Raw genomic sequence first — 26,488 nt, 5'->3', positions numbered from 1 at the left:
AGGAGTAGAGATGGATGATTAAGCCACTGACGTCAAAGCCTGCGGGATAATATACTCACCCAGACCCAGTTCTCAGATGTCACTTACAAAAGGCAAAGAGAGAAAAAGGAGACAAGAAGCTGATGTCAGCTCCATTTGAAAGAGGTTGTGTGAGGCCTTCAGGCACAGGCCTATAATATAGCTGCTGGGAAGGCTGAGGCAGGATCCCCTGTTCAAGGTCCACCTGGGCAACTCAGTGAGACCCCACTGCAAAATAAAGAGAAGAATAAGAGCTGAGTAGGGGGCTTAGTAGCAGAGAGTTTGCCTACTAAATACAAGGTCATGGGTTCAAATCCCACAGTGGTAGAGAGCTTGCCTACCAAGTGCAAGGTCATAGGTTCAATCCCATAGGACCCCACAGTCAACTTCCAGCTATAGTAAAGAAGAGATGAAGAAGGCTCCAGGACCACTTAAGAGAACTACAAGACATGTGCAGAATGTAGGGTATTTATAAGTTTTAGTGTCTAGACTCTTCAAAGCATTAGCGAAAGGGGGATTTTAGAAAAGGGTTATTAACAGAAACCAAAGCGATGTAACCAAGTACACTGCATGAAACCAAATCAATTTTTAGTGGGGGACAAAACACCCTGGCAGACAAAAACCCCGACTATGAGGAGATCTTGAGCCACTGGATAAACGTGAATATAGAAAACTATTAAGACTGTGCATACAACCATATTCTGACTATGCGGAAGCATGTTCTTAAAGACAGACACATGCCAGACTGTTGAGGTGCGCATGCCCCACTTGCAAACTCCTTTCCAAATGCTTCAACAGAACACTGTGTTCATACGGAGAGAAGGCAACGGAGGAGCAAACGTGCGTGCCACGAAATTAACGGCCGACTCAGTGAACACTTGCGGGCGTTTATCTGCGAAAGAGTTCGAGATAAAGAGGTGGTTTTTCTAAAGGCAGAAGTAGGCAAAGCGGGACCCTGTGCGCAGCAGGAGGCAGTGAGAGCCTCGGAACACGAAAGGAAATAAGGGGAAGCAACACGTAGCTAACTGCTGTCCCAGGGAACCCTAGTTTTCATTGTAAACTCAGAAGGGGAACCGGGCAAGTGGCTTCCTCCTCCCGAACTGCAGAGCGACGACTCTCTGCTCTCAGTTCTTCCAACCACCACCCGGGTAGATGGAAGTTAAGTTGGTGCTCACAGTGCAAGTGTCAAAGGCTTTAACAAAGTGTGACAACTTACTTAGTCGTTTGCACCAGCTCTCGGTGGCGGTCTACGATACAGACCATGGGAAGTGAAGACCCAGTGGTAAGCTCCAGAGGAACTCATTCACTCCAGTCATTTCAGGAGTTGGGGACATTGCTCAGTTCAGAGCAGGTGCCATTCTTGCAGAGGGTCTGAGTCTGGCTCCCAGCACCCACGGCTGGGTGCCTCACAACAGCCTGTAATTCCAGCTCCAAGGAATGACCTGGTACTGTTTCTAGTCAGCAAGGGCACCTGTACTCATGTATATACACACATACACAGAATTAAAAATAAAGTAAACCTTAAAAAAAGTCATTTCATGCCAGGCATGGTAGCACATACCTGTAATCTCTGCACTAGGGAGGCAGAGGCAGACCAGCTCCAGGCTGGTATGGGCTACACAGCAGGTCATCTACACACTAAGGTCCCGACTTTAGAAAACACATACAAAAGCTATTTCATTATTAGATACTAGGTCACTGCTGTTTCTGTGCCTCCCTGTCTTAACTATTTGTCTTAAAATATGGTTATTTCTGTTACTTAACTCAATCCTCTGCTTGCATGCAAGCTCCCCAAACACTATTACATCGTGGATTCTCTTTGTTTAAAAAAGTAAGAGAAACTTTTTAAAAAGATACACGTTAAATCTTGCAATCACCTGACAGCTTTGAGAGGTTTGAGAGGTAGAAAGAAGCAAGGCTGGTTTCAGGTGGAAGTGGGATGCGGGTGGGAGATGGGGTTCAGGGGCTGTGGAGCCTTTGAAGTCCTCGGGTCCCTGGCCTAGTTCTGGGAGCACTGTGCACCCCGGATAGGCTAACAGTCCTGGTTTCCAGATCTTAGTGAAGATGGGCAGCCCAGTGCCTGGGGGCCAATCCCACACCTCACCTAACACTCAGTCTCGGTCTTCAGCTGGCAAACCCTACACAGATCAACCAAGTGCATCCCCTTCTGTGTCCTCTGTTGCTTGTCCTTCGCTCTAAGTTTGCATCTGCTATTTCTTTTGGGGGAGCAGCTTTGTTCCTCCCTCCTCATGTGGTGGGACTGTTTTTCCTTCAGTCCACAGTATCCAGTGCACATCAGATGTTTCTCAGACGCACCATGGCCCTCTGATTCAATTCTGCATTGGGAAAAAAAAACCTAGAACAGTGGTTCTCAACCTGTGGGTCGCGGTCCCCAAACCAGCAGAAAATGCAGATATTTAACTTTACAATTTGTAACAGCAGCAAAATGACAGTTATGAAGCAGCAATGAAAACAATTCTATGGTCGAGGGTCAGCACAACATGAGGAAATGTATTAAAGGGTCACAGCATTGGGAAAGTTGGGAACCACTGCTCTAGAGCAACAATTCAATAATTTTTGACATTGTAAAATTTTAGAAGAGTTAGACCAGTGTCCTTCTCTTTAAAATGGTATATGTGTGTGGATATGTGGAGATATATATATATATATATATATATATATATTTCTTTTCTCTCCCTCACAGACTAAACTAAGGAAGAGACATGGTATCTAAAGGGAACACGCTTGCTAGAGATTCTTACGTTGCTCTACGATGACATACCGTCACATGCTCTCTTCAAATGGAGACATCTGAGCATAGTTCTTACTAAGCTTCCTGCAACCAGCAAGAGTTTGGTGAAGCTGGCTGAGCAAATGGTAGTATCTAGGCGTCTACTGCATCACAGCCTTATTCCTGTTTTATTTTCACAGAAACATCACTGACCTGTCTATACCTTTCTCTTAGGGAATTTAATGTAAGGACACAGGGCCCCACCCAATAACCACTAAAGCACACAGACTTTTCACTTGAGCCAGAACTACCACCAACAAGGGAGCCTAATGCTATACTAACAGACCCTGAACTCAAGCCTCTACAACAGGGAGTTCACCCAAGGTCCGGGAAAGACCTGGCATTGTCTGTGGGATAGGAGACTATATGATACACAAATGCTCCAACTGTTCCACAAGGGCCATGTGACAGAGACCTCAGGACCAGAAACTAACCAGCGAGCCCTGCCAGAACTAGCTGGCAACACTTCCGAGGATGCCACGCGTTTCCCTGGAACTTGCTCACCATAGGAAGGGCTGTGGGTTTGGAGTTCCTTCCACTTCCACGTTTGTAATCTGTGGCCCACTCAATTCAATTTATCTAAGGTGCTGCTATTCTTTGAGTATTTCTAAGCAATTAATTTTTGAAAAAGAGTTATTTTTATTCTCAGACAAGGGTGTTTTGTGTGCACACATGTATGTGCACCACAGGTATGCCAGGTGCCCGAAGGAAGCCAGAAGAGGGCACAGCATCCCCTAGCATTTGAGTGACCGATGGCTGTGAGCCGCCACTAAAGCCACCTCTCTAGCACCAGCAGTTACTCTCTTAAAGACAATTTTCTATGGATTTCACTCTCTCCATCTCTGCCCTTTCTCCAGTCTTTGCTCCTAAGCCACCTTCCCACACTGAACCAGGAACCGCTCCATGGAAGTGGCTGTTCAGTGAACGCGCTTCAGGCTCTCCTGTTCACACAACCCTTTTGTCAGTTGGCACTTCCACGCTTGCCTTTAGAAGGTTTGGTGATCTGACATTTTTTTACGTCCACTTAAATGACACCGTGTCTGCTGTTCAAATACCAAACTACAGTAAAGTGGAGGTATACTTCAACACTAACCGTCTTCCAGTCTGACTTGCAATCTGTTCTTCTAACTTGTGGAGCTCCGCCGTGTACGCCTCTATCCGAGCATGGCACACCATGAGGTTCTTAACTGCACGTAAAACCTGGTCTTTTTTTGTACTCAGGGAGAGCAGCTTCCATATTCCTTCTCGCATGCGGATTTCTAGGTCTATTTTCTCTCGGATGCTGCAGTCCTAAAATAGAGAATCGTTTGTATGAGGTAGCGATCGTCTAGAACTGCGTCTAAGACAGGCAATGGGAATTAATAGACATCATTTATTTTTGTACCATTCCGAGAATGAAACAAGATTTTTGACTTGTCACACTATAAAAATACAGCGACTTTAAAAAGTTATTTGCCAAATTCTTAAATTTCTTTCATTATAAGGAATTTTTTTCAACATACTGGCTAAACAAAACGGAAACATAGCTGAGAAAAAACAAAGCTACTATTAACACCATTAGCATAATAGAGTTCTCAACACTCTTGTCTACCCAGAACCCTAGAATGTGCTGTTATTTGGACACAAAATTTTGCACGTTATTAATTAAAATAGGGTCACACTGGATTAGAATGGGTCTCAAATCTTAATACGGTCATGTAAAGATACAGATTTAGGGAGAAGGCTAGGAAGACACAGACACACAAAAGCCACATAAAGACAGACACAGAAGCCACATACAGACACACAAAAGCCACATAAAGACAGGCACAGAGTCCACATAAAGACACACACACACCCCAAAGCCATGTAAAGACACAGAAACAGAGGTTGTTGGGGAATATTATTTTCAGGTGTGTGACTTTTGTTTATGCTGCATTTGTTTAACTCTGTGAAGCTGTGTTACCATGCCTGTCTAAAACACGTGATGGTCCTAATAAAGATCTGAACGGCCAGTAGCAAGGCAGGAGCAAGCTTAGGTGGGGCTGGCAGGCACAGAGTATAAATAGGAGGACATCGGGGGCCAGCCACCCAGCCAGTTACAGAGTAAGATGGAAACAAAGGTAAACAGAAATAGAGAAAGATAAAAGCCCAGAAGTAAAAGCTAGTCAAGATAATTTAAGTTAAAAAAAAAAAAGCTGGCAAGAAACAAGCCAAGCTAAGTCTGGACATTCGTAAGAAATAAGTCTCCGTGTGTGATTTACTTGGGAGCTGGGTAATGAGTCCCTCAAAAAGCCAAAAGAGTAACACGTCCCATGAGAGGGTGCATCACAGACACACAGAGACATGACAAGAGGACAGACAGACAGACACACGGCTGGTCTTCTGAAGACACACAAAGAGAAGGCCCTATGATGACAGACACGTGAGGAGACCACATGAAGACAGAGATGGAACATGATGGGTTAGTGGCAGCAGCCAGCACCTGGGAGAGGAAAGGAAGGGTCTGCAGAGGGCAATGGTGTTCACTTCCGACTTTTGGCCTCCAGATATGGGGAGGATGTGTTGGTCTTTTGTTACGTCTGTTACGGCAGCCTTAAGACATACACCGTAAGCAGCTGGGGAAATGACTTGGCAATGAAGAACCACGCTGCTGCTTCTCCTCTCACAGAGGGCCAGAACTCAGTCCCCAGCACACGCCAGCAGTTCAAAACTGCCTTCAGCTCCAGGGGAACTAACACCCTCTGTGTTCTACAGACGCGCACGTGCCCCCTCCCCCCGCAACACACAAATAAAAATATTTTTAAGTAAATAACTGAGCAACAAACTACACGCACACCGAGATTATGAGTGATACCGGACACTGGGATGTGGCTGAGGGACACTGAATGCACCCAGGAAAAACTTTCTGAAAGAACAGACAGCTTAATAAAGGAAGTGAGCTTCCACAGCAGAGCAGACTAGGCTGGGCAGCACAGTGAACAAGGGAAATAAAATGTAGAAGCCAAGGCTAGGAGCTGGGGCCTGGGAAATGCTAGAGGCCTGGGCTGCCGGGACAGAGACTCAGCTCTGGATGGGTTTATTTTGGAGTCACCAAGAAATGTCTTTGTAGTTTAGTTCTGGTTCTTGGTCTTTTGGTCTATTTAAAGTCAAGGCGATGGGCTCATTCGTATCATTAAAAGTCTATAAACAAGGTGCGCAGTTCTCAATTCACTTTGTAAAAACTGTAAGGTGCGAAGGAACCGATTTCTGTGTCTATTTCTAAAAGCGATGATCCCAGCTTTGGCAGTAAAAACTACTACTTCCTCATTGTACTGAAATATCAATTTAAAAAGTGTGAAGGGAGTCTAGCGATAAAAGTGGCGAACATTAAAAGGACAATCATTTCATAAGGAAGAGAAGCTGCCAGTTAGGAGAGCTGACAGTGTCTAAGAAGAGCGCCCCCAGAAGCAAACGGCCGGATGGTTTGATTTGACGCTCCCCAAGACTAATCAGCTGAGACATTCATACAAGAGGACATATCTGATTAATTACCCTTAGCCCTCACATTGTAGAATCTACATGCTAGCCTCATCATGTAGTGTGCACTGACTCAAACTGGGGCACCGTATAAACGCTGTCCCTTGCCAGTCTCCTTTGCACATCACGGCGTTTCCTCAACTCTTACTTCATCTGTGTATGACTTGTTGGCCCAATGACTCTTTCCATGCCTTCAGCAGTTAATTGTAAGAAGCATCTCCGTGACCCGTATGTCTACAGTAACCAATGGTGGCAGGCTGGTTAGTGCTTGCACGTGCATGCTGGGAGCACCTAAAGCTGGGATGAGCCGCTTTATGCCACAGTGCAAATGTAAATAAATGCCAGCTGGTGCCTCAAAACTCAGGTTTGCCTGTTTAAACACAGCAACGAGACAAGCTGACTGAACTGACAGAGGTCCTGAAAGCTGGCTACATCTGAGGACCAACTGAGGCACAGAGAAAGAGCCGTATTAAAGCACCCGACCCCATGGTTCTCAACCTGTGAGTCGTGACCCCCTTTGGGGGGAGGGGTCACATATCAGATATCCTGCATTAATTTACATTAGGATTGTTAACAGTAGCAAAATCAGTTATGAAGTAGCAATGAGATAATTTTAATTTTATGGCAGGGGGTCAACAGCTTCAGAAAGGTTGGGAACAGCTGACCTAGTGATTTAGTGGCTCAGATGGACAAGTATTGTGGGACCCTGAAATTCAGCCATTATAAAATTGCAACAACCCGAAGGAACCAGCAGGGGGCCACAGCCACACTCTATACTAGCCTGGACTCCCCAGCCTCTGCCTGATCAGTGAGCAGAGCCTTTTGCTGTCCTGTCCTCAACAGCTGAAAAAGACTCAAATAATTACAGAGGCTTGGGAAAAAGAGATAAGAGTGGAAAGCCAAAACAAAAGCTTATACCTGGGATTAAGCTAATGTTCACTAAGGAAATGAGGCATCTGGGGCAGTTATGACTGGAATTTCGTCTTTTACAGCAGGAGTTAGCCAACTAGGGCCCGGATGGTGCCTGTTTTTGTAAATAAAGTACTGAATCATACTAGCTCATCCTGGCTGTGGCTACTTTCCAACCACAGAGGCCAAGATGAGAAACTTAAAGAGCGTAGTCAGCAAAATGAATACTTACCACGTGGCCTTTAATCCACTCCAGTGGAAATACCCTTAGACGAGGACCCTGCCTTCTTTCCCAGGGCTCCCTCCAGCAGACGGAAGAGGAATGACACACAGGGTGAACTCATTGCTCAGTGTTTGCACACGTCGGCTTTGAACACACTCAGTTAACAGTGTCCACGATGGTAGCAAGTTTGTGTTTCCCACACAACTTGTTAGCACACACGCAGTCTACAAGGAAACCTCCGATCAACACCACTAGCCGGCTGTAGGCAAGTCATGGTTTACAACACCAAAGGAGAAGCCTTTACTGAGTAGGTGCACAGTACTGCTGGGGAGACACTGATGTCTGGGGCAACCCAGTGGGAAGACAGACCGTGGAAGGAAGGCCATTCACTGAGCAAACAGTGATGCTGACTGTCCTCCAAGAGGATAGAAGAACTACAACCATCACTATCACTGTCTGGGCCCAAAGGGAACCATCAGGCAGAGTAAAGGATGACTGTGGCCAATGAGAAAGGATGCTCTGTGTGCATCCTGCTGGAATGTGGGGATGCGGGTTCAAGAAGAACGAGTTAGCCATCCTCTTCCTCAGGGTTCCGCTTTCTGAATAAGGGCCTGCACAGAATCGGGTCAGGCAGACAGTCATATCACTGTCCTGCTACGATAAGTGTTAAAGTTAGCCGCTAAGATGGAATGGACAGAGCAAAGCAAAAACACGGAACAGTTGGACGCTTTAAAAAGTAGAAGATGAGGGCTGAAAAGATGGCTCAGCGGTTAGGATGCTTGTCTGCTTGCCGTTCTTCAGAGGCTAGGAGCTCCAATTCCCAGAGTCCACAACGTGCAGCTCACAACCACCTATGACTCCAGCTCCAGGGGATCAAGAACCTTCTCCTGGCCTCCCAGGTACCCTCTCACACATGTGCATACACATACATAAAAAAATAAATCTTTAAGATGCATAAAAGTAGAAATGAGGAAACAGGGAGATGGCTCAACGTGCAAGCACGGGGGCCTGAGTTCACCCACAGAAAGCTGGAAAGCTGTGCCCCTGCAAGCCCAGGGATGGAGAGGGGAAGACATAGATCGCAGGCTTACTGGCAGTCAGTCTAGCAGAAAATGGAAAGTTCTAGGTTCAATAAAAGATTCCCTCTCTCTTGCACACATGCACACGCACGCACACACACACGGGGGAGGGGGGAAGAAGAGAGAGAGAAAGACAAAGAGAGAGAGAGAGAGACAGAAACATAGAGAGGAAGAGAGAAGAAGAGAGACAGAGAAAGAGGGAGAGTAAGGGAGGGAGAGAGAGAGACACACCTTTCATCTCTGCTCAGGTGAGGCAGAGGCAAGCAGATCTGTGATTTCAGGCGAGCCTCCTCTACATGCTGAGTTTCAGGCCAATCGGGGCCTACATGGTGAAAACTTGTCTCAAAAACAAAAAATACAAAAAACAAACAACAACAAAAATAAAACAGTGAAGAGCCATAAAGGAATGCACCAATGCTGACTCTGGCCCCCACATGTATGTGCCCAGACAAGCGTTAACTTGACACACGTGTGCACACAGAAATCCGAGCTAGAGCAGTGGTGTGCTGCCTCTCTAGAAGGTACAGGGCCCTGAACTTGATCTCTACCACCGCAGAAAAAAATCATAAAGCAGGTGATCTAGATGACAGAAGAGAGACATCTAAAAGGCTTTAAGAGCCAGAACAGCACAGAGACAGAGAAAGGCCTTATTGTTGAAGGCAGGGATGGTGGTGCTTGGTAAAAGGAGAGAAACAATCCATAAGTAATTCTGACTGAAATCACTGTCTACCTACTACCCTGTAACTACGCCATGCTGGCAGAGACCAAGGGGAAGGTAAAGAAAATTATGCTGGAGAGGATGTGGAGTAAAGAGAACACTCCTGCATTGCTGGTGGGAGTGGAAGATGGTACAGCCCCTTTGGATATCAGTATGGCAATTTCTCTGAAAATTAGGAAACAACCTTCCTCAAGACCCAACAATACCACTTTTGAGTATATACCCAAAGGATACTCAATCATGCCAAAACGACATGTGCTCATCTATGTTCATACCAGCATTGTCATAGCCAGAACCTGGAAACAACCTAAATGACCCTCGACTGAAAAATGGATAAGGAAAATGTGGTACATTTATTTACACAATGGAGTACTACACAGCAGAAAAGAATGACATCTTGAAATTTGTGGGCAAATGGGTGGAACTAGAAAACATCATATTGAATGAGGTAAACCAGACCCAGAAAGACAAATATAATATGTATTCACTCATAAGTAGCTTTCAGACATAAAGCAAAGAAAAACCAGCCTACAATTTGCAATCCCTGTGAACCTCAACAAAGAGGACCCTAAGAGAAACATACACCGATCTAATCTACATGTGAAGTAGAAAAAGACAAGATCTCCTGAGTAAATTGGGAGCATGGGGATCATGGGAAAGGGTAGAAAGTAAGGGGGTAGGAAGGGAGGGGAACGGAGAAAAATATATAGTTCAATAAAAACAAAAAATATTCTCGGCTACACTAAGTAAAAAAGATTTGAACACATTTTACATGGCTAAAAAAAAAAACCTCTGAATTTGTTTGCAACTCAGTGTCTTCCCTTTTCCCTCGTATTTGTGCAAGAATCCACGTTTAAACTTCTACTTGTAAAGCTAAGAGCGTGCTAGCCCGCCGTCTCCACAATTTGATGCACGCCCACACCTGTGAGAGCAGAGCCTTGGGGGCATTAGATAAACAGCTGTACGGGCCGCGGAGGCTCTAATAGCAACCCGGGCACCCGTTCCCAGTGTATCACCTCGGCTTTGCAAGCCTGGGGAGGACCGGCAGGTGAGAAAGGCCCCGGTGTCCTTCTCCAGCCCCGGCCTGTCTCCTCCTTGGGTGCAGCCTACGGCCGTGCAAACCCACAGTGCACGCTCGGCTCCCGAACTCTCACCAGGCTGCAGCATGCCATTCCCCTCGACCTCGCTCACCTGTTGCGCAGGGAGGCCTCTCCGCAGCCGCCCCTCCATCTCCGTGCAAGTCGGGGACAATTTGAAAAGCGCGCCCGGGGCTGCAGCTGCCGACTGCACCAACCGCCCGGCCGTACCAAGTCCGACTGCGGGGGAAACCCAGCCCGCGACGCCGCGCAAGCGCACTACCGGCGCTGAGGCCAGGGCCGCCAGAAGACGACGGAGACCCGAGAGCTCTGAAGAGACCCTCGGGAACAGCCGGCTTTAAGCGCGGGCGGGGCCTAGGAGTGTGGTGGGCGGGGTCTGAACAGCGTGCCGGCCTGGGTGGGCGGGGCTTGAAGGAAGAGACCCTGCCTGGGTGGGCTGGGCAGGCGTGGGGGGAGGGAGGCAGGGCGGGGTTCAGCTGGGGGCGGGGCCTGAGCCGGTGGGCGGGGTGGAGGACTCAGGCCCGAGTTTTCCATGTAGGTTTGAGGTAAGTTTTCTCCAGCATCTTTAAATGAATGGGCTGATTGAATCCCACAGACCACACAGGGACATGAGGTCCCATGGTCTGCCTCTCAAACTTGTCTTCACGCAGAGATATGCTCTTAGTAAGGCTGGGGAGACAGACAGTGCTGCAGACAGACATTTTGTGAGCTCGTCCCTGGGTTTTTTCCCTTCGAAAGTGGCAGCAAACAGCGGTATCCAGAAGCCTGGTTGTTGGCACAGTCCTTCCTTAAGACAGAGGATGGGAGATGCTGAAGGACTGAACTAGGGGTTCCAAGCATATCAGGCAACTGGTCTACCACTGAACTATCCAGCTCAAACACTACTTTTAATTGAAGGATGTACACACCCTTGTAAAGGATTTAAAATCATCCCTTAGTTTATCTTGTGGAGGAAATGTTTAAGGCTTTGGGCATTTTCCTCCTGAGGGAAGACTCTGCCAAATCAGGCCTCCTACCTCACCTCATAAATGGCCTTGGGTACTGACCCTGTTTATTTATTTACCTTGAACATCCCCTATTGGTTTTGTTGTCCTAATGTTCTGCCTATGTTAACCCTTTGTGGACTTTAAAGTATATGGTCATCTTACTCACAAGCCTCTTTGTTAAAGCAAATAATTGAAAGGTGTACGGCTTAAAAATAAAGCGTGGGCCAGTGAGATGCTCAGCAAGTAAAGGTGCTTGATGCCAAGCCTCCTGACCTAAGTTCGAAACCCCAGGATTCATATATACACACAGGAAGGTACACACACACACACACCTTCCTCTCAAGTGGATAATTGCCTGGTTGAGGTCCTCAGGACTAGGTGATTCTAGAAGCTGCCCAGTTAGGAAGGCGTGACTCTCCTCTTAGATTAGCAGCCTGCAATGACCCACAGTTGTAAAGTATGTGAGACTCAAAATTACCAACACCCAACTCACCCAGTCCCCTCCGAACGCAGGCCTGAATTCCACTGTCATTAGGTGCCCCTTGCCCTAACGCTCAACTCCCTTGTGGCAGCACTTTGGGGTGTAATTATCCCCAACTGCCGTGCGCTGCAGGAGCCAGGCATAACACCTGACTCACAAAAGAAGCATACACAGAGAACATCTTCAGGCACACGCCAGCCTTTGCTGGGTAGCACGTCCAACTCTCAGACTTGGATCAAAATATGTGCCAAGGGCAGCACCTTGAGAGAAACAGAAAGATGACGAGTTTCAAACTGAACACTGATGTGGAAATGTTGGTGGATGAGTACTGTAGGTGTAATAATCCTAGGAAGAAGTCTAAGAAAAGGCCATGTTTGGTACTTGCTGTAGACTATGGATAGTGGCTGTTAAAGACCTCTCTCTTTGTAGAAGAGATGATGTGGGCCTATCCCCTTCTTAGTCATCAAGGGATGTGTCCCGGAAGTGCTTAAGGGCTTCTTACCCTCTAGCTGGTGATTAGAGTAGCTTAGAATAGGATTTCTGTTTCCTTATTTATCCCCAGGTCCTTTCTTGTTACTGCTGGCTTCATCAAACATAGTTCGCTTTGACGTCGACAAGGCATACAAAAATAGAAGCAGCCTTCGAAACACCAGAAGGTTAGGGAGTGGTGGCTGAGGATGTGCCCTAGTTGGCAGGATGCTTGCCTAGCCTGGACAAGGTCCTGAGTTCTTTTCCCAGCATGCCGTAAACTGGGCATGGTGATACATGCGGGTAATCCTTGTACTCCAGAGGTAGGGACAAGACAATCAAAAGTCTCGAGTTATCATTGGTTACAGAGTTGAAGCTAGTGTGGGTTACAAGAGATGCTGTCAAAACTAAAATCAAATAAAGAGCACACAAGTGGTTGTATTAACTTGAGAATTTATTTATCTTGCAATGTATTCATTTTTCAACTAGAAAAAAATAAGTACTTTTTTTTCTATCTGAGAGCTAAATTGAGGCATCCTTCAACTCTCTTTCTTCTGGCTCTCCCAGAGATGCTAGATACCCACCCACCTTCCCAGGTTTGCTTTAGCTGGAGGTTAAATAATGGGATCATTTCAGTACTAATTATAATGTGGACATTGTTTATATGAACTACAACAAAGGGAGGTTGATTCATAATTAAATGAAAAGTGATAGAAACAAAGTGACCAAATAATACAATAAGTGGTGTTCAAAGTATATTTTCTTGTATTAGTCTTCTTAACTTTCACGACTCTGGAACTTGCTGATACAACTCTGCCTATGCCCCTAGAGTGCTGGGACTCAAATACGTCCCCCTGCACCCAGACCTATTGCTTTTTTTAAAAAAAAAAATATAGTTTATTACAGAACAGGCAAGGGATGGTAATTTTTATTTCATTCAAGACCTTTAAAAAATTCCAATTTGAAAATTATCTTGGAGAGTCAGTGAGATAGCCTGACAGTAAAGGAGTTTGTTGCCAAGCCTGAAAACCTGAGTCCTGTTCCTAAGACCTACACCATATGAGGACAGAGCTGACCCCCACAAGTTGTCCTCTGACCACACACAGGTTGCTGCTTACGAATGTCCACCTTATCCTCACAGTAAACAAACTAACTAACTAATAAATAAAAAATAAATACTTTTTTAGATTTAGAGAAAATTGTCTATAATTCAAATAATGAAATTAAAATAAAATATAAAGAGGAGAGATGTGTGTTTGTATTGTGTACAAAAGAGAGGGAAGTGGAAGGAGGGAGAAGGGAGAGAGGAGAAGAAATGATGGGAGAGAGAGAGGTAACGATGCTAAGAAGAGAGTATTTTTTCAAATGACAAAACCATAATCTACAAACAGCTGAAGCATCATCTAATCTTACAAAGGATATAGGATGCTGAGTCTGAGGACTTAGCCCTGCAGTTCTGGGAAGACTGCTCAGTTTCCTTACCTGTAAAACAGAACTGCTAATAACCGTCTTGTCTTTAAAGTTGAGACAGTGACAGCCAGTTGAGATAAGGTTTCGAAAGTACCCTATAACTTTCTCATTCCACAAACACAGGCCATGACTCATGAAGGAAAGACACACCAGTACCTCAAGTCAACCATTTTAGACTCAAGGAACTCTAAGAGTGGATTGGGGAAAAACATATATATTTGGAAATATTCAACATATATCACCTACCACTGACAATATTGAGAATATGTGTGAAGGAGGTGGGAATGGGGAATGCCTATCGTGTTCTGAAAGCTGAGGAAGGATTAAAAGTCTGAGGCCACCTGGACCATTTAGCCAGCTGGTCAAAATAAAAAGGGGCTGGAGATATTAGCTCAGTGCAAAGTACCCAAGAAACACAAGACCCCTAGTTCTATCCCCAGTACTGAAAATCAAACAGTCACAAAAATCCAGCTGGAAAATACCCAAACTGTATGTCAGACATAGAGTATAGCATTAAATCAATACAGAAAATAAAATATAAGTATACTCAGGCTTATTATTAGTCTGTCAACCGCAGATGAAAGCTGGAGGGGGATAAGATTTTACAGTTAGTAAGTTGATCGATATTATTCCAATAATGCTAAGGTTTAGAAGGTGGGAATCTGTCAATACGATACATTGGCAGAGACAATGGAAATGCGCCTAATCGCTTTAGGGGGAAAGTAAAAATATAAAGTCGAAAATGTATGTGTGTCCATATATAAATTCTTCGCCCATAGGTATATATCCTTTCCTTTTAAAATGTACTTGCAAATCCGTACTGGCAACATTGTGCTTGTAATAGAAAGATACCAAAATAACACAAGTGTTTATTTTAGGAGTGTGAATAAATTATAGCACTCTACCCAGATGACATACATCTTTAGAAAGGAATGTACCATAGCCGTGTGCTATCTGGATAAACTGGTTTTTCTCAGAATGAAGGAAGCTAATTTCAGAAGACTGCACTGGATATAATATTTTTGCATTGCAGCCACAAGACAACTGAAGCTGTATTGTTCGCGGAAACCCATGTGATAAAAGTCTACATTTCACACAGAAGAGGGTGCTTTGGAGGGTACGTGTCTGAAAAGTCTCTCAAAGGCTCGAATGCTGAAGTCTGGGGTTTGCAGCAGTGTTTGTATTACACTGGGGGCGCTCTCTCCTCATCAATGTACCAGTTCATTGATTAATTTGAGGGCTCACTTAAGGTAGTGAAACCTTTAGGGGATGCGCCCTTGTTGGAGGACATAGGTAATTGGAGCATAACCTTGGTGCGTTCAGTTACTCTTCTGCTGCTGTGATAGAACACCAAGGGACTTCCAGAAGAATGGATGAGGGCTATCGTTCTAGAGGGTAAGCCTAGAATGGCAGGGTGTGCATGGTCGCCGATGGCTGGAATGGGAAGCCGAGAGTTGACATCTTCAGCTGCAAATAGGAAGCAGAGAAAGTAAACTAGAGCTGTAATGAGGTGATACAAATGACACTACATACCCTAACAAAAAAGAGCAACCTTGGGGAGAAAAGCGTTTGTAGTGAGGGCTGCGGGCAGGCCTGCTTTTTGTCCTTCCCGGCTCCCACATGGCTAGCTTAGCCCTGGAAATAGCAACACACAAATTGTATTCATTTAAACACTGCCTGGCCCATTATCTCTAGAGAGTTAGTTACTGGCTAATTCTCACATCTTGATTAACACATCTCTAATAATCTGTGTAGCACCACGAGGTGGTGGCTTACCGGGAAAGATTCAGCATGTCTGACCTGGTGGCTGGCTCCATGGCATCTGCCTCATTGCCCTCTTCCCAGCATTCTATTCTGTTTACTCCACCTACCTAATTTTCTGTCCTATCAAGGGGCCAAGGCAGTCTCTTTATTAACCAATGAAAATAACACATAAACAGAAGGCCCACCTACACCATTTCCCCTTTTTCTATTTAAACAAAAAAGAAAGGCTTTCACTTTAACATAGTAAATTTACATATAACAAAACAGTTATCGAATAAGAATTATAGTTACAATATTGATATCTATTTTATCTTTATCATAATAATGAAAAACTATAACTATAACTAGCCATTATTCAACTCCATCAAAGACTCCAGAAGGATATAATATTACCTAAGTAAACAAGAAGTAAGCAACTTCCAAAACTCTAGAAATGACAGAGACATCTTGCTGCCTGGATAGTCACCCAAAGTTCCTCTGTACCGTTAGGGCATCCATCTTCAGCATTCAGGCCCATAGTATCCAGCAGACATTTCTATGAAGCAGGAAATTTCAAAGCAGTTCAGTCACTATCTGCTGTATCCTGCAGAATGTCTCGCAGACTCTTTCATGAATCAGGAACCCCGAAAGGTCATCTCACTTTTAGGCAAGTTCAGAAGTTCTCTCTGTGGGTTCTCTGTGTCCAGTTTATACAAAAGTCCAGGCAAGAGCAGTTTCTTGCCCAAATGGCTAACCAACTCCATAAGGAGCCTCTCCGATGCCCATCTTCCTCTTGAAGTAGCTTGGTGCTGCCAGGAGCAGATGTGTCTCAATGTCATGAAAAGTCCTAAGGTATTAAAACATTAAATGCCATGCTCTGTAGTCTTTGAAAGATGTGAAGAATGCCTATCTGAAATATATCTATGCACATCTAGAAAAGCAAACTAACATCACTACAAGCTTGACTATTATCGATGATTATCCATTAACAACCAATATTTTTAATTATACATTGCATTTTTAAATGAACTACACAATCACAACACCTCAATCAAGATCAGAAATATATATACATATAACAAAATTGACCTTAAAATGCATACCAATGCAAATTATTCATATCTATATCATATCCCCTTTAAATGTAAAAGAACATTTATAAGCAATATTTGGGAATATGGACGTAGTTATTTCTCTCCAAACTTCTTCCTGCTGTATAGGAGCGCAGTTAATCAGGTCTTTCATGGTATAAACTGTGTGCTAGATTCATCTCAGTCAGCAGTTGAGCAAAGTAATTTCTTAAGGGTGTTCATAGCAACTTTCAGGAGGGCATGGCCTATCATACCATATTGGGATAGAAGCAATCCACAGGGTCTCATCCTTTATGAAAACAAAAGATTAACTTTTCCAAAGCATCATAACCTTAGATCCAAATTTTGAAGTCAAGGTATTTTCAAAATATCTATCTTGGATTAGTTCAGCAGCATTTATAAACAAATATCTTTTAGCAGCTGGTGCTCCTTCCTCAGCATTCAAACAATTCAAAGAGAAAATGATAGCATACAGTATCAAGATTTTCTGTGTCTTTTCCATCTTTATGCAGCTTTATTTTAACCTCTATTTCTTTTATTTTTACTTTTACTTTTTGACACAGGTTCTCTGTATATCTTTGTCCTGGAATAACTCTGTAGACCAGGCTGTCCTTGAACTCACAGAGATCTGTCTGTCTCTGCCTCCCCAGTGCTGGGATTAAAGGCGTGTGCTACCACACCTTGAACTCATAGAGATCTGTCAGTCTCTGCCTCCCAGGCATTGGGATTAAAGGTGTGTGCTACCACACCTTGAAGTCACAGAGGTCAATCTACCTCTGCCTCCCAAGTGTTGGGATTAAAGGTGTGTACCACCACTCCCAACTACTTTCTTTCTTCCTTTTTTACTTTAAGAACTTTAACTTTTAGCCTGCATATATTTTTAACACACTGTAAAATATTTAGAAGTTTTCTTTGTCTTTGAATCTCTCTTTACTGTATATCTCTCTTTTTCTGACCACATGAGTCTTTAATGGGTAGGACTAAAGCCGTGGCATTAACAGTTAGATCCAGCCCATTCCTTAGCTTTCCAGCCTCATGGCTGAGATACCGATTGCAGCCATTTTTATTGCCACAACTCTATGGTGTTTCAAGGTCCCTGCCAGCAAGCAAGCTGCAACAGTCAGCTCACAGACCACACTCAGTCAGACTGCCTGCCTAAAAGAGTCAGAGTTTGCCCTGGCAGGACGGCCAGCATTTTAAAACAGCGCAGCTTTTTTCCTGCTATGGCTGAAAACCGAAAAGCATACGTTCAGCTTTTCATCAACACAGTTTAAGTGTTTTGTGGCAGGACCTCTTAAAGAGCTGCAGGGTTTTTCAGCTAAAGCTGAGTCAGGAAGCCTCTCTTAGATGAGAGCGCTTGCTTGCCTCTAGCAAGCAGAGCAGACCCGAGAAACTGCTGCCACCAAGAAAACATGCCTTACTCTATTCTTTCCCAAACTTTCTCAGGCTTTCCGTGGATTCAGTTATCCACGTGGGCACCATTGTAGTGAGAGTTGCGGGCAGGCCTGCTTTTTGTCCTGCCTGGCTCCCACATGGCTAGCTTAGCCCTGGAAATAGCAACACACAAATTGTATTCATTTAAACACTGCCTGGCCCATTATCTCTAGAGAGTTAGTTACTGGCTAACTCTCACATCTTGATTAACCCATCTCTAATCATCTGTATAGCACCACAAGGTGGTGGCTTACCGGAAAAGATTCAGCATGTCTGACCTGGTGGCTGGCTCCATGGTGTCTGCCTCATTGCCCTCTTCCCAGCATTCTGTTCTGTTTACTCTGCCTACCTAATTTTCTGTCCTATCAAAGGGCCAAGGCAGTCTCTTTATTAACCAATGAAAATAACACATAAACAGAAGGCCCACCTACATCAAGCGTTAATTTAGATTATTGCTCCTGATTATAGTCCATCGTTTTTGGATAAATCAAGGCAGGAACTCAGGTAGCTAGTTATTCATGTCACAGTCTCTGCGAGTTCATATGTGCATCAGCTCTGTTCTGTCTAGAAGGCCTTGTTTCCTTGGTGTTCTCCATCCTCCCTGGCTCTTACAATATTTCTGTCTTCTCTTTTTGCAAAGTTCCCTGAGCCCTGAGGGGAGAGATTTAATGGAGAAATCTCATTTTGGACTGAGTGCTCCAAGTTCTCTCACAGTGTGACATTGCCCAACTGTGGGTCTCTGTATGTATTCACGTCTACGGAAGACAAAGTTTCTCTGATGAAGGCTGAGTGAGGCGCTGATCTTTAAGCACAGCAGAGTGTCATTGGAAGTCCTTGTATTGCTAGGTTCCCTTAGTAGAACAGTAGTATTTGGTGTCTCCTAGGTCCATTATCTTGATCTGTCTTAGATTCTTTTCCACCTGAGCAGTGTCAGACATGGGTTCCATCTAATAAATGAGTCCTTTGGTGTTATTGTTTGTTTGTTTATCTTTTCGGACAGGATTTCTTTGTAGCTTTGGAACCTGTCCCGGAACTCACTCTGTAGACCAGGCTGGCCCTGAACTCACAGAGATCTGCCTCTGCCTCCCGAGTGCTGGGATTAAAAGCGTGTGCCACCACCGCCCAGCTTTAATTAAACTGAGTTTTAATTCCAGTCACATAATGGTTGGTTACTGTGTAGAGTTGGTTCTCTCTTTCTATCCTTAGGTGGTTTCCAGGGACCAAACTGAGGCCCCAGGTTTGCAAGGGAAGTATCTTTACCTGTTGATTGATTTCACCAGGCCCTGAAAGTTACCATCTTTAAGGGTTTGCTAAAAACCTAAATGTGCTTACTGAACAGGGACACCTAGTGGTTCTTAACCTTCCCAGTACTACGACCCTTTAATACAGTTCCTCATGTTGTGGTGACCCCCTACCATAGAATTATTCTCATTGCTGCTTCATAACTATAATTTTGCCACTGTTATGAATTATAAAATAAATCTCTCTGTTTTCCGATGATCTTAGGTGACCCCTGTGAAAGGGTTGTTTGACCCCCAAAGGAGTCAGGAGCCACAGGTTGTAAATCATTGTGATCGAAGCACAGTTGATGAGATAGGAGTCTCACCCACAGGGTGCAGGAGGGTAGGATAGATCAGTAAGTAAAGAGTTTTGTCTGAGGTTGGAAGTCCACCTCATTGAAAAAGAAATGAATGAATTGCTACCCAAGGTTGTACATGTTTAAGCCATAAGCCTGGCCCATTGTTACTTTAATATCACATGCCTATATGTGAGAGGAATATTATGTCTACGTTAGCAATCATCATTGGAATATGTTGATTGTGCAGAATTCCTGCCTCTGCTTGTGGCAGGCTTCACAGACCCTAGGATGGGAGTTCTTTTTTGTACCATCCCCATAATTTCCCTACCCTTCTGCCCTACCTCATGAAGTATCCGTGTGAAATTTAGTGACAACAAGTGGGATGGGCCAAAGTATTCACTTGGCAAAATCATGAGACAGTTTGGGGACTACCAAAGTTTGTCTCGACATTTGATCTATTTCCAACACTTTCTTTTTAATCTGAAAACCCGGGCACTATGCTGTAATACTTGGTGCAAAACAGCTGGCTATGTATGCCACAGCGTTGGCACATTGGGGAAGTGACCCACAGGAGGTCACAAGAAGGAGCAAAGTTAAGACATAATGTTGTAGAATATTAGTTAAAGGTGTGTTGCATTATTTTATGCTGTGGAATATTTGTTTAACGATGCAAAGATTTGCTGCATACCTTCATGTTGCATTTGTTTAACTCTGTGAAGCTGTGTTGCTTTGCCTGCCTAAAACACCTGAATGGTTAATGAAGAGCTGACCAGGCACTAGCTAGGCAGAATAGAGAATCAGGCAGGAGAATAAATAGGGAGAAGGAGAAAGGGAGGAGCAAAAGAGGAGGAGAGAGGACTCCAGGGGCCAGTCGCCCAGCCACACTAGTCACAGAGTAAGAAGGAAAGAAAGGGATATAGAAAGATAGAAACCCAGAACCCAGAGGTAGATGGAATAAATTTAAGGAAAGCTGACAGGGGCTGGAGAGATTACTCAGACATTAAAGGCTAGGCTTGCCATCAAAAATATAAGAAAAGCTGGCTAGAAACAAGCCAGGCTAAGGCCAGGTATTCATAAGTAAAACTAATTCTCTATGTTTTTATTTGGGAGCTCGGTGGCAGGCCCCCAAAGAGCAAAGAGTAAAGCAAACAAACAAAAGCAACTACAACATCCTTAAGTTATTACTGCTGATGTGACTCACCTTACACACCCTCCTGAGACATCAAGGGACATTACAACTAGGGTGCTCTTCGTGGAGCTCCCAACCCAGACAGGGTATCGTTTGAATCAGTGCTCTTCCCTCATGTATGTAATGACCTAACAGTGTTAAGGGACTCATTATCAAGTTCCTCAGCTCATAGTCATTGTCCTGAAAGTACAATGACTTCCTGGACCTTCTGTTAATCTTGGACTTTCAAAATCACCCTTTCCCGTCCAACCAAAGGAAGATCTTAGTGCATCGCTCCAGGCTATAAAAAGACATCTGGAGCCGAAAGAATGATTAAGGTCATTGGTGCTGATGTTGCTATAGCAATGAACCAGGAGCTTAATGCTTATGTTTATAAAAATGAAACCCAGATGTGGAATTGAAGTGAAACCCTGCTGCATTCTAGCTTAAGTAATATTGACTCAGTGAGACATAAATAATCAAAAGAGAAGGGATTTGTCAATTCCATAAAAATAGGAAGGTGTGTAAGGTTTCAATGTACACAAATACATTGCAGGAAAATATAGCAAGGTGAGCAATAAAATTCTCTTGTTCTTAATATATTTTACATTAGAATACATTGTGGGGGAGTGGGGTAAAGCACATATTTTAGGAGGAAAGGGAGTATGTAAAATATTGGGCATAGAGATAAAGCTTTTGTTTTTTGAATGAATGATAATACCACCTTTCATTAACTACATTTATTACAAATGATGCTGACAATTTTAATAGGAATTATTTTCACTGTGCCAGGAATTGTATCCTTTGCCACGCAAAAGCGTATGTTTAATACATGGCCAATACCTAAAAGTTAGTAAGGGTAAAGTGGTTTTTTTCAATCGTTTATTAATATTTGCATAATGTTTTAAAAACTGCTGATTTCAAGGCATCACAACCTCCCACTGCAGCCGGATACGTCTGTGGGCAGCAGGAGGCCCACTGCTATAGAACCAAACCTGCTTCCTCAAATTCTTCTCCCATCCTGCTCCCCACAGCAATCTCCCCTCAGCTTTCCAGGACATCCTTACCACCTTATTTGGGTAACATGTTCTTAAGCTGCATGGCTATTATGAAGTAGGCAAAGCATAAATCCTCTCTCCCTCATCTGCTTCTAGAAACATTCTCTTTGTAGATATACACCATCTTTTACTCCTCTGAAATGCCTTAGATATTCTGGGTCCTGTGCTCTTTTGTGTAAGACTTTGACTCAACTCCTCAGGTTGGAAGGAGCAAAATGGACACCAATTGGAGAGTCAGTGAAATGTCTCGGAGGGTTAGGGGATTTGCCCTTAAACACATGGCTTGAGTTTAATCCTAGGGACCCACACCCACAGGATGTTCTATGATCTCTGCCGAAGCATGCATGCCCTTGCCACACACACACACTAGATAAAGGTAATAAAAAAAGAAACTCATTGAAACTTATGTTAGATTGTGCTGAATTTAGAGGGAAATTAAATGCTTAGGACAGTGAAAATGTCTTTTTAGTTTCATTTTATCATTATTATTTTTATATTATTATTGCTGTGTGTGCATACAGGTGAGTGTGTATTACAGTGTCCATATGAAAAAGACAGGACAGCTATTTTTGATGCAGGGTCTCTCTTGTCTCTGCTCTGCTGGGCTCTCCAGGCTAGCTGACCAGAGTGCTTCCGGGTAATACTCAGGTCTGCCTTTTAATCCCACTGTGGGAGCGCTGTGATTACAGATGTGCACCGATGCACACCAACACTTTAAGAACCGGTTTCTGGGGATGCGGCTGAGGTCATTGGGCTTCTAGAGCAACATCTTTGCTTGCTGAGATGTCTTGCTGGCCCTACCGTGGTTATTTCAGTCTATGAATGGTAGGGAGCAGAGGAAACCCGGAGTGAGTGATTTTGTATTTTGACTAGAACAGAGTATGTCAAGGTCCAAGACTAGTGGGCCCATGAGAAATTAGCAAAGCTGACACCCATCTGGGCCAGGCTTAAAGAGGAATGGCAAAGATTTCCTCAGAGTCTGAGTCTGAGTATCGATGATCAAAGAATTGGAAGACTAGCAACTGTGCCTTCCTCCTTTGGGTGTTTACAGCCGGAGACTCCTGGCCTATAGAGACCTCTTACCAACACCATCTAACCCTGCCTTCTATGTTCTACCTAACAAACATTCTGAGGTCTGAGCTGCAGGCAGTAACTCCAGAGAACCCAAAGTGACCCAAGCTTTGTTCTACATGTGTCTGAGTGTCTGTCCTTTCTTCATTCTGTGGCCACCCCTAACCAGGGCTCTAGAACCCAAGCCTCAAGGACATGGCAGTGAACCACATATATGGTGACGAATTAGATCTTTCATGTATTTTGATAAAACTTTCAGTTTTCCCTTAAAAGTCTAAATATATCTCTATCTGTGTCTAATTTCCTCTTAAAACTATCGTTTATACCAATAGTAGCACTCCTCATTTATAACAATATAAATTTTTGTTGCTTTTAAAAGCCTTCCTAAATAACTTTTAGGATAGTGGTAAGAAAATCCTTATTATGTAGCCCAGGCTGTCCCGAAATGCTCCATCCTCCTGCTTTACACTCCTGAGTGCTGGGATTACAGACTTGCACCCCCGTACCCAGGCTTCACAAGTCATTTTGAATTCTCTTTTCTTGACCACTCATTTCTGTGACTTTCTTTTTATTTCTGTACATCGTGATTGATCTGTATTGATGTGGGAGTCTCCTCTGTATGCTGTGAATACAATTGGTTAGTAAAGAATCTTCATTGGCCTGTGCAGAGCAGAATAGACATAGGCAGGGAAAACTAAACTGAATGCTGGGAGAAAGAAAGCAGAGTTGGGAGATGCCATATAGCCACTGCTAGGAGCAGACTTACTGGAACCTTTCAGCAAGCCACAGTCATGTGGCGATACACAGATTAGAAATGGGTTAAATTAATATGTAAAAGCTAGCCAATAAGAAGCTAGAACTAATAGACCAAGCAGTGATTTAAGTAATACAGTTTCTGTGTAGTTATTTCAGGAGCCTGGGAAGTCAGGAATCAAGCAACCTCCTACAATAAATTGGTGCTCCATCATGTGCTAGCTAAATCCACATAATCCCTGAGAGGGATTAGAAAGGAATTCTAGGCACTAAACAAAGTTTAGATATTTTTTTTTGATTGACTCTGCTTGCTGGTGGAATGCTGCAACTCATTTAACAGAGGTTTTCCTGATTCAGCTGTAGCAGAAAAAAAAGTGCAGTTTTGAAATGGTCGCTTTCTGGGCCATGCTACCAGCACAAACTCTGGCTCTTTCAGGAGGTAGAGCACTTGAATAGGGTTTGTGGGCATCATGGCTGCAAGTTACTTGGTGGCAGTATGGGCCTACCTCTGGGTTACCAGAGTTGAGGTGGTGAGGACAGCTCCCACCCCGCATAGAAAAAGTTACTGCCAATAAAGGCAGGACTGTATTTGAAATTTCCTGCTTCATGGAAAAGTCTGCCGGTTACTATGGGCCTGTAGGCTGAAGATGGATGCCCAAGGATACAGAAGAACTTTGGGTGACTGCCCAGGCAGTGAAATGTCTCTGCCAATTCTAGAGTTTTGGAAGTTGCTTACAAAGCACTTCCTGTTTACTTAGGTAATATTATATCCTTCTGGAGTCTTTGATGGAGTTGAAGAATAGATAGTTATAGTTTTCCTTAGTTATGATAAGAGATAAAGTAGATATAAATATTGTAACTATAATTCTTACTTGATACCTGTTTTGTATAGTCATATGTAATTTTACTATGTTAAAATTAAAATCTTCCTTTTCATTTAGACAGAAAAGGGGAGGTAATGTGGGATTCCTTCTGTATGTTGTGAATATGATTGATTAGTAAAGAATCTGCATTGGCCTGCACAGGGCAGAACAGAAGTAGGTGGGGAAAACTAAACTGAATGCTTGGAGAAAGAAGGCAGAGTTGGGAGATGCCATGTAGCTCCTGTCGTAAACAGATATGTGGGAATCCTGCCGGTAAGTCACAGCCACATGGCAATACACAGATTAGTAGAAATGGGTTAAATTAAGATGTAAAAGGTAGCCAATAAGAAGCTAGAGCTAATAGGCCAAGCAGTGATTTAATTTATACAGTTCTGTGTGGTTATTTTGAGTCTGGGCAGCCAGGAACAAACAAGCAACCTCCTACAACACATATCTGTCATCCTGGTAGCTGGGGTTACTGAGGATGTTAATCTAATGTCACTTCGGCTGGCATCTATCTACAGTGACTTGTTCCTTTGGGTTTTTGACTATTGGTTGTGTGTTCTATTTATCTATCCACACCTACTTATGGGAAGGATGAGCATATACTTTTACTGGGAGCCACAAGCCTGTGTGCTAGAGGTCAATTAGCTCACATTCTTAGCCAAATATAAAAATGTCACAACCGCCCATAAATTTAACGGTTAAGTGTGTGTGTTGTTCTTGCAGTTCTCAGCACCCATGTCAAGTGGTGCACACCTGCTTGCTACTTCAGTTTCAGGGGATCCGACACCTTCTTTAGGCACCTGCACACACACACACACACACACACACACACACACACACACACGCACGCACACTGTCTCTGTCTTTTACACATGTGCATACTATCTCTGTCTCCCTCTCACACTCACATGCATGCACGCACGTACACTATCTCTATTTCTCTCTCTCACACGTACACCCACCCACTCATGCATACACATACACACTCATCAGGGAACATAGAGTAGCAAAGATCCATTTTGAGCAAAACAGAAAAGGAAGCACTTTCCAGCAGGTAGAACCAAGGGCCTTGAAGAATAAAGGACCACAGAGTACCCTCTCGACTCAGCTCAAGAAAAATTCCTCTCCCATCGGGGACAGAAGACTGCTACAACATTTCCTCTATGATATTTCAGAGACACAGCCCAGATTTCTCCTTTCCACATGGGAATAGTGCCTAAGCAGTTCCATAACCCTGCTTAATACCGAACACTCAGGACCAGGTGGCTTTCCTGGTTTAGTTCACTGGGGCTCAGAACACCTCCATACAAGAAACACAAATCCTCCCAAGGTAGTAGTTACAGTGTGTCACTCAAGATCCTGAATGTGAACCTCCTATTCGCCCTCCACGGAACTGAGTTTTCTCCTGCAGTTTGCAAATGCAAACCCAGGGGAGGGAGAAGGGAGTGGGTGTTCTGTGCCTATCATATAATCAGCAACATTTTAAAATGATTCCCATTTGCTTTGCTTCTTGAGAGGGTTGCCTGCCTGTTTGGAGGGAGGCATCCTGTGAAATTTTAGCTGATGAATTGTGGGCAGAAGAAGTTGCAAAAAATAGGCTTAAAAGCAGGCAGGGGTGGGCTGGCTATCTGTTGCCATTTCCTTTGTCTGTGTTTCAGTGACAGGCAAGGTGGGCTATCTCAGGCTTCCTAATGGCAGACCAAATGACTAGAGAGTCATTTCGGAGTGCACATATGAGAACATACACTTTGCTTCGAGCTTATGGTTCTGAGGGCTTTCGCTGCAACAACATTACCTGCCTCATCCCGAGGGATGCAAGTCCTGCCCTGGTTTCATTTCTGTTTCTGTGATCCACTTTGGCAAAAAGCAACTTAAGGGAGAAAGGACTTATGCTCGCCCACAGCTCCTGGTTACAGAGGATTATTATGGGAAAGTCAAGGCAGCTAGTCACCACACATCTCTAGAGAAGAGCAAAGAGAGGCAA

General features: G+C 44.0%; 1 protein-coding gene across 2 annotated transcripts in view; it reads right to left on the bottom strand.

Moving 5' to 3' along the window:
- Positions 1-10,607, bottom strand: part of Rtkn2 (rhotekin 2) — a 66,569-nt gene extending 55,962 nt beyond the window's left edge. The window contains exons 1-2 of one of the 2 annotated variants that reach the window (XM_048451572.3): positions 10,428-10,607; positions 3,903-4,099 (exon numbers count right to left, since the gene is read on the bottom strand). In XM_048451572.3, the coding sequence (XP_048307529.3) occupies positions 3,903-4,099; positions 10,428-10,466 (236 nt within the window). In that variant the 5' untranslated portion in view covers positions 10,467-10,607. Of the gene's footprint in view, positions 1-3,902; positions 4,100-7,448; positions 8,423-10,427 lie in introns of those variants that run through there. The other variant, XM_085679721.2, reaches the window with a different exon arrangement.
- Between the last annotated feature and the right edge of the window lie 15,881 nt (positions 10,608-26,488).

Source organism: Myodes glareolus, chromosome 18 (genome assembly GCF_982192425.1).
Source record: "Myodes glareolus chromosome 18, mMyoGla1.1, whole genome shotgun sequence".
NCBI lineage: Eukaryota > Metazoa > Chordata > Mammalia > Rodentia > Cricetidae > Myodes > Myodes glareolus.
This window is presented reverse-complemented; position numbering and strand designations above follow the sequence as displayed.